At 46.2% G+C, this 8,510-nt stretch overlaps 1 protein-coding gene and 1 long non-coding RNA gene across 3 annotated transcripts in view; one reads left to right on the top strand and one right to left on the bottom strand.

Annotated features, from left to right (window-relative positions):
- Positions 1-4,618: 4,618 nt before the first annotated feature.
- Positions 4,619-8,300, top strand: LOC144333004 (uncharacterized). The gene is made up of 2 exons (XR_013401296.1): positions 4,619-4,769; positions 7,733-8,300. It is a non-coding gene; the product is annotated as an uncharacterized LOC144333004 (long non-coding RNA).
- STAB2 (stabilin 2) overlaps positions 7,996-8,510 on the bottom strand; it is a 168,623-nt gene continuing 168,108 nt past the window's right edge. For both annotated transcript variants that reach the window (XR_013401292.1, XM_015152616.3), the window contains exon 69: positions 7,996-8,425. Coding sequence is in view for 1 of the 2 variants with exons in the window: in XM_015152616.3 (XP_015008102.3) it covers positions 8,375-8,425 (51 nt within the window). In the remaining variant the exon portion in view is untranslated. The remainder of the gene's footprint in view (positions 8,426-8,510) is intronic.

The raw sequence follows: 8,510 nt of genomic DNA, 5'->3' as shown, positions 1-8,510 counted from the left end.
TGGTGTGCACATGCATGAATGCATATTGGTACAAGGGAAACGAAAATATTTTCAACCATTTAAAAAATCATGTTGTAAAGCAAACAAAAATAGTTTGAACATTTAAAAATTACTTTTTAATATTGCTTTGACTGATTTTCTAAGAATTATATGAACAATAATGAGTCCAGGGCAGCAGCCATCACAGATATGACAGTCCAGCAAGGCCCATAGAGGTCCCTTTGGAAGGGACTTGCACAGCTGATTTTTTTTTTCCAGTGTTGTTTTTACAGGTGAAACGTAGCTTTTGAAATACTTCAGTTGTTTGGCTTAGAGCTCCCACTTTCCCCCTAACATAGAGCCTCTCTGTTTTTTAAAACATTATAACCTGTGGCACTATTTTCTGCTGTTCCCATTAATATCATGTAACATAAACCGCTCGCTACTGATTTGGGCCTATTACAGACTAAAATGACTAGTTGCTTTGAATGCATTGTCACTCTTAATTATTGCAAAGGAGAATTGAAAAGTAGTCTTGTGTCCTAGTTAATTTAGCTTTGGGCAAACTAAGTGGCTTTTCTTCTATCCTCTTCTCAAAAGACCTTTTAAAAGCAGCAGAGACTGGGCTAAATACTGGAACTGAATTCCACTTTTCTGCATGCTCATTTGCTGCCAAAGACCACTTGGGGTTCCTTGTCTAGAATGCTCTAAGACTAAATTTGGCCAGACACAGGGTTCCTTGATTGCTCTATTCAACTAATAGAGAACCTACATTTTGCCTTCTTAATGTCGACTTTCTTTTGTACCAGGTCTTCCTTCCTTCCTTCCTTCCTTCCTTCCTTCCCTCCCTCCCTCCCTCCCTCCCTCCCTCCCTCCCTCCCTCCCTCCCTCCTTCCCTCCCTCCCTCCCTCCCTCCCTCCCTCCTTCCCTCCCTCCTTCCCTCCCTCCTTCCCTCCCTCCTTCCTTCCCTCCTTCTTTCCCTCCTTCCGCCTTAGCATTTAGGAGCTTAGCTCAAAGTTCAGCTAACCTTTGATACTACTAGTGGGTTAAAGAGAAGTACCCTTAATGCAGGGTCAGTAAACTTTTCCTGTAAAGGCCAGATAGGAAGTATTTTTGGCTTTTTGGGCTGTTTGCTTTTGCTGCTACTGCTGTAGGAATGACCATGGTCATGGCTGTGTTCCAGTACAACTTGATTTACCAAGACAAGCTGTGGGCTGGATTTGGCCCTCAGGCTGTGGCTTGTTAGCTCCTGCTCTAATGGATTGTGTTGGTGGCAATGGCAAGATTCCCTTGCTGAGAATGTGCAGATGACTAACCTCATAGCTGGGATGCAGAGAGGAGAAAGTTCTGTAGGTAATAGTGCACTGTATTCCCTTCTGGGCTACTTCCTGGGCATAGTTACACGTATGGCCAGTGTATGTACTTGAGCCATCAGGCTTGGGCACTTGTTGAATATACCTCTCATTGTATTAGTTTGTAATTGTGCTAGTGCTGAGTGCTGAGCTCAGCTGCCCAGATGACCTTTCCAGACTGAAAGACATACTCCCCTAACTGCTGGGAGTGCTGCTGGCGGGCCGTTTACTTCCAGCCCTCATGGGGAGTTTCCCCTGCTGCAGAGCCCTGCCTGCCCCAGATCGCAGCCCCTTCCTGCCTGTAACCCTTACCGGCTCCATATGGGGTACAAAGGGCTGGCCTCCCCACCCCAACTTGGGAAACCCTCTGGGGCCATCCCAGCTCCAGAGCCCCTTGTGGGGTCAGTGAGACCTCACTGTGGCCACATTGCAGCCCAGTGCCTCCCCCTGCCAAAACTGTACCCAGCCCGGCTCAGCCCACAGCACTGTCCTGTGAACCTTCCTGCACGCCATTCTCCACCTCAGTATCTGCTTTTGGGAACCCAGCCTGCGACAGTGCTTCTGTGCGTTTTCAGTCCTGCAGGTTTGAACTCTGACTTTGGAGACTCTTTTCCAGTTATCTCGTGGAATGACAGATTGTGCCTGTATGATATCAGGCACAATTAATGCAAATTAGGCAGGCTTATTTATTCTAGATGTGAATTTGCTATTTATTTTAAATGTTGATTTTATGTGTTATGTGACTCTGAACTTATTGCCAAATAAAAGTTTGAATTGTATCATCTGGCTTATTGTCAGTCACCTATTTTGTGTGCTTAAGTCCGCTATGTTAAATTCTGATGAATCCACAGTATTGTTTTCTAAACAGGCATTTTTTTTCCCAGGACTTGAGGTTATTTCTACAAAAATAAATAATGGAGATCTTGGATTAAAAAAAAATTCTAAGGGACTTCAAAAAGTTTATCCCTGAGAGAAGGGATAACCTTTTTTGGGGAAAGCCCAAAAAAGGGGCATGGGTTTCTTCTCACTACCCCCATCTGCCCCCACCCGCAGCAAGCACACTCACTTGCTTTCAGAGCTTAAAGACTGGAAGGTAAGCCTCAGATGCAAACTTGGTGTGAGCACAGGTGGGCAGCAGTGACCTATGGTGTGTCACCACAGAGGTTCCTGTGTGTTCGTAATCAACTTACCAGGCAAGCTGGAAATGTTTTAAGGAAAGGAAATAGGGAATTAGGAGTAAATGTTAGAGGTCAGCTTGAAGACTTTTTTTTTTTCCCAACGTGTGTGTGTGTGTGTGTGTGTGTGTGTGTGTGTGTAAAACATCTTAAAATCCTTGTGCTTATACCTGAATCTCATTCATTCCTCCTGTGGATATCTTTTTTTTTCCTCCTTTCGATCACTTGCCTTTGTGTACTTGTGATGGTGGGTGTTGGTGGACTCACTAGCAAATCTGCCCCATACTGATTTTCTGGGGGTGGTTTTCCAGAAACTTGGCATGTCATCTAAGAGGAAGTGACAGCCTGCTCCTCTGCCTGAAATATGGGCTGCTCCTCTTTCCTGGAGTTGTGAATGAGTCTATAAGACACTTTGGGCTTCCAGAACTTTGGACTTGGCTCAGCAGAAATCTCGATGATGTGGAATGCAGTTATTTCGGCAGTGAAGGCAGCAGAGAGCAGAGCCTGAGCTTAGCTCAACCCAACCTTTCCCTCCATCCCCAGTGGTGATTCCCAACCCTGGCCAGCACTGCCCATTGGGGACAATCTGGAGATGTGTGGAAGGGTGGGTTGCAGGGTGCTTGGGTTTTGCAGTGATGGAGAGGGGATGTCTAGTATTTTGAGGGCAAGGACCAGACATGTTAGACCCCCTGCATTGTGAGGGAGAGCCCAGTACACTGAAGTGTGGTCCCCTGTCTACACATGTATCTACATGATACAATTCATGTAGGTGGAAACCTGTTTATAATTTTCTAAGCCTAGAAACTGTTGTGACATAATTTTAACATACTGAATTTTCCAGGAATGCAGCTATATGTAAACCAAAGGAAGATTTTGACTTCGTTTTATTCAGAGCTTTATAAGGAATTATTCATCACGTCAGAAAAGCACATCCTCCACAGGAGGCCACTCCTGGTATTTGAGTCGTAAATTACACCTGTGTCAGTCTGCATTTGTACTGGTCATTTCCATAAATTGTACAGACACATATATGTAAGACTGTACTTACTGTTTCAGTCCATTCATGCTGCTATAACAAAAGACCATATGCTGATTTAGCTTATAAACAACAGAAATTTATTTTTCACTGCCCAGGAGGCTGGCAAGTCCAAGATCAAGGTGCCGGCAGGTTTGGTGTCTGGTGAGGCCTGTTTCCTGGTTCACAGGTGGTGACTTCTGCATGGTGGATAGATCAAGGGAGCTCTCTGAGGCCTCTATTATAAGGGCACTAATCCCCTTAAGGATGCCCCTCCTCCTTAATCACCTCCCAAAGGCTTACAGGCTCACTTACCACCCTCCTAGTGTTACCACCTTGGGGGTAAAGATTTCAACACAGGAATTTTGGGGGTCACAAACATTCAGACCCTAGCACTTAACCTTTATTTTAAAATGTCAGCCAGGTGTGGTGGCTCATGCCTGTAATCCTAGCACTTAGGGAGGCCAAGGTGGGAGGATTGCTTGAGCTCAAGAATTTGAGACCAGCCTGGGTAATATAGTGAAACTCCATCTCTACAAAAAATAAACCACATTAGTTGGGCTTGGTGATGGGCGCCTGTAGTTGCAGCTACTTGGGAGGCTGAGTCTGGAGGATCACTTGAGCCCAGAAGGTTGAGGCTTCAGTGAGCCATGATTGAGCTACTGCAGTCCAGTCTGGGTGACAGAGTGAGACCTTGTCTGAAAAAAAAAAAAAAGTCAATTATTTAAAAAATAATCAAATATTATCTTTTCTAAAATCCAAATTTGTTTTAAGCAATTATAATTGTCTTCATTGTGTCTTCTATTGAAATTGTAGCTGAGATTTTACCAAGTAAGTATGTATTTTGTTGTAAGTTACTCTATGTTTCTGTTATAGAACCTTATATATACATTTCTAATTCTTCACTCATTCACTTTTTAATGACAGGTTTACATATATAGCTTTAAAAGGCAAATCTAAGCATACTTCCTTAAACATGCATTATAAACTGTTTTCTTTCAGTGAATGTAAGTGTAGAGGGTTACATTGATTTAAAAAAAAAAATCATGTGTGAGGATAGGTCATGTTTTCTATGAATTACTTTTCACGTCGCCAAGGAGCAGGTGCTCTGGGTCAAGAACTGCAGATGGAGAGAAATTGCCTCGTGGCTGCACATCCGTGCAGTCCCCTCCAGGAAGTCCTGCCGAGAGGCTGAGCCTGCCTGCACCTAATCCTTCGCGTTACTTTCCTCCACAGCAAAAATATCAGGTATGGGAAGTTGAGGCAAATTGTCATCCCTGGTCACTCCTCTCACATGCCTTTTCTTCTAAGGTAATTCTAGCAATTAATAAGCTAACACATTTGTTGTTAAAAATGTTTCAGAATTTCTTTGTAAGTGGTTGGGTGAGGTGATCTTTTCCTCCCTGCTCGTAAAACAAGAAGAGATGCTGGGTAGAGGCTCAGTCCATATCCCTTCCTGAATATCCCTTCCTCTGGCATTAGTGGCAGTCAGCTGGGGTGGCCGACAGCTGTAGCCTCCCACTCTGTATCCTGGGTCCACCAGCTGGGCAGTAACAAGGAGCCTGGACCGTGAGAGCAGTACTTGTCTGCACGGGTCACACTGACCCAGCACTCCACCAACCTCCATTTGCCGAGGGCCTGCTGTATGCCTCACGCGGTTCTGAAACTGGATGTAGCAGACAAAGACCGTGCTCCATGGAGGGCACATGTGTTGGGGACAGAGTTTTCTGCTGATGTTTGCCTTAGGCCTCAGGAGTGGGGAACCGAGTTGTCAAGAGGTGGGAAGGGGAAATAATTCAACACTAGTGCACCGCACCCCATGCTGAGGGCCTGCTGGGGATCGCCTCATATTGCCTCATATGACAGGCCACAGTGCAAAAGGATGATTTGTGCCCCAGGAGCTTCAGGAAACTAACAAGGCCACACAGTTATGGAGAGAAGTTGGTTGGGTGGGCCTGAGTAGGTTAAGCCCATCTAAGCCCATCTGGGCATGACCCCATCCCCTTTGCCTGTGCCAGTGGAACGTGGCATTTTCAGACTCTAGGGCAAGTTTGTGTGTGTGTTGGGGGGAGGGCATTCTAGGAAAAGTTCCTCACTGTTCTGAGCCAGCTCCTATGAGAGGCTCTCTCCTGAATGGTAACACTCTGTGTAACTGACGAGGCCACTTTATCCCCTCGAGGAAATCTGCTGTAGGTGTGCTCAGAGGGCAGAGTGGGAAGACACTGGGTCTTTGATGATGTCTTTGAGGTTCTGAGTGGAATCAACCCTGAGGCTGCCCTCCTCTAGGTCTTCCAGTAACAGCTAACAGTACATCCCCGTGCTGTCTTAGCTAATGTGGAGTTGGGTTTTCGGGTCCTCCATCGGCTATGCTAAGGCCTGCATACAGTTCATACTTCATCCTCAACAAACTTGCGATGTCGGTTGAAGTTTTTCCCTTAATAAGTAAGGGAGTCTACAGTTGAACCTATTTCTTCTGGTTATAAATCTGAGGTGTCTCTACAGAAGGTACACATACACACACTCTCTCTCTCTCCCCGCCCCCACTTCTTCCTTCCCTCTCTCTCCCCTCCCCCTCTCCCCTCCCCCTCTCCCCTCCCCCTCTCCCCTCCCCCTCTCCCTCTCCCCTCTCCCCTCCCCCTCTCCCCTCTCCCCTCCCCCTCTCCCCTCTCCCTCTCCCCTCTCCCTCTCCTTCTCTCTCTCTCCCTTTCCCCTCCCCCTCTCCTTCCCTCTCTCTCCCTCTCCCCTCCCCCTCTTCCCCTCTCCCCTCCCCCTCTCCCCCTGGCCTAGTTTGTATGAAACTCTGCTTGTGATAACACAGTTTTTTCAAACTTTCTTTTTTTGAGTTGGAGTCTTGCTCTGTCACCCTGGCTGGAGTGCAGTGGCAGGATCTCGGCTCACTGCAACCTCCGCCTCTCAGGTTCAAGTGATTCTCCTGCCTCGGCCTCCTGAGTAGCTAGAACTACAGGTGTGCACCACCACGCCCGGCTAATTTTTGTATTTTTAGTAGAGACAGGGTTTCACCATGTTGGCCAGGCTGGTCTTGAACTCCTTACCTCAGGTGATTCACCTGCCTGGACCTCCCAAAGTGCTGGGATTATAGGTGTGAGCCACTGTGCCTGGCCATTTTCAAACTTTTTAATGGGCTGTAGCATCCCAAGAGTTAATTTTGTATTTTTTTTTTTTTTTTTTGAGACGGAGTCTTACTCTGTCGCCCAGGCTGGAGTGCAGTGGCACAATCTCAGCTCACTGCAACCTCCGCCTCCCGGGTTCAAGCTATTCTCTTGCCTCAGCCTCCTGAGTAGCTGGAATTATAGGCGCGTGCTACCACACCCAGCTATTTTTTTTTGTATTTTTAGTAGAGATGGGGTTTCACCATGTTGGTCAGGCTGGTCTTGAACTCCTGACCTCGTGATCCGCCCACCTCAGCCTCCCAAAGTGCTGGGATTACAGGCGTGAGCCACTGTGCCCAGCCTCAAGTGTTAATTTTAACTGTGCCTAACACCTGGCTAATACCCAGGCCAAGGTCTCCCTTTGCCTTCTGAAGGAAGGGGTCTCGGTGCAGATCACTCTTGCAGTGTGTCTAGATGGGAGGGCCATCTTCAACCTTCTTTGGCAGGTTAATTATATTTAACAGACCCCAAAGCCAGCCCACCTATAATATTTGGAAAAATGATGTATTATTTAGTAATTATGGCTTCTTTAAATTTGAGATATAACTAACACCACGCCATAAAATTCACACAGTTTTGTGTTTCTTCGTATAGTCATAAGGTGGTACGACCATCACTACTATCAAATTCCTCATCACCCAAAAAAGAAGTCCCATACCCATTAGCAGTCACTCCTCATTCCCCCTGGCAATCAGCCTACTTTGTCTCTATCAATTTGCCTATTTTAGACATTTCATATAAATGGAATCATGTAATACTTGGTCCTTTGTGACTGGCTTCTTAATGTTTTCAAGGTTCATCTGAACTATCACATGTACCAGTACTTCATTTTTTAGGGCTGAATATTTTATTGTACGGACCACCACAGTTTGTTCATTTATCAGCTAATGGAATTTGAGTTGTTTCCATTTTTCTGGCTTTTATGAATAATGCTACTATGAAGATGCATATACAAGTTTTTGTGTGGACATATTTTCATTTCTGTTGAATTTTTAGGTCATGTGGTAACTGTTTGTTTTTTTTCCAAACTGTTTTCTACAGTGGCTGTACCATTTTGGATTCCCACCAGCAATGTATGAGGGTTCCATTTTCTCCACATCCTTTCCAATACGTGTTACTGTTTTTTCGATTCTAGCCATCCTCGTGGGTGTGAAGTGGCATCTCACTGTGATTATCATGTCTTCTTAAAGAATTTATAAGACTGATGACGTCTGATTGAAAAGGCCCACAGGAAGTAGATTTTGCCTTCAGAGTTCAAATCCTCCCGTGACACAGTCCCAAAACACTAGATTTGTTGTGTTGACTTTGTTTCTGTTCCACAAACCTTTATTGTGCACAGTTCCTGTGTCAGGCACTGGGCTAGGGGCTGGGATACAAAGATGGAGGCTTACAGTCTAACAGGGAAGAAAGATCAGTTACCCATCGTGTGGGGTAGAATGGAGCGGGTGCCAGCTGAAGCGTACAAAGGAAGAAGAGCCAAAGGGTCAGAGCAGGAAGCTGCACTGGGTGGGCACAGTAACATATCCCTCGCCCACAGAAACAACCCCCCGATCAGCCAGAGAGATGAGGTATGGCTTCTGAGTGCTTAAAGGACTTTATGTTCCCAAAAGGCAACTGGTGCTGAGAATTCAGTTGATGGCCCAGATGGCAGTGGGTGATGGCTGGCGTCTCCCGTCCAGGCCCTCATAGTGTCCCCAAGGGGTCGTTGCCCTCAAGCTGCCGTTCGTCAGAGTCCTGGAAAAGAGAGGGTTGTAAGGGGGCAGGGCATTCTGCGTGTGGAGTTCTAGGTTGAACCTCTCTGGTGGCCCCTGGCCTGAGG

Source organism: Macaca mulatta, chromosome 11 (genome assembly GCF_049350105.2).
Source record: "Macaca mulatta isolate MMU2019108-1 chromosome 11, T2T-MMU8v2.0, whole genome shotgun sequence".
NCBI classification, from domain to species: domain Eukaryota; kingdom Metazoa; phylum Chordata; class Mammalia; order Primates; family Cercopithecidae; genus Macaca; species Macaca mulatta.
Note: the sequence above shows the minus strand (reverse complement) of the source record. Positions and strands in the feature narration are given on the sequence as shown.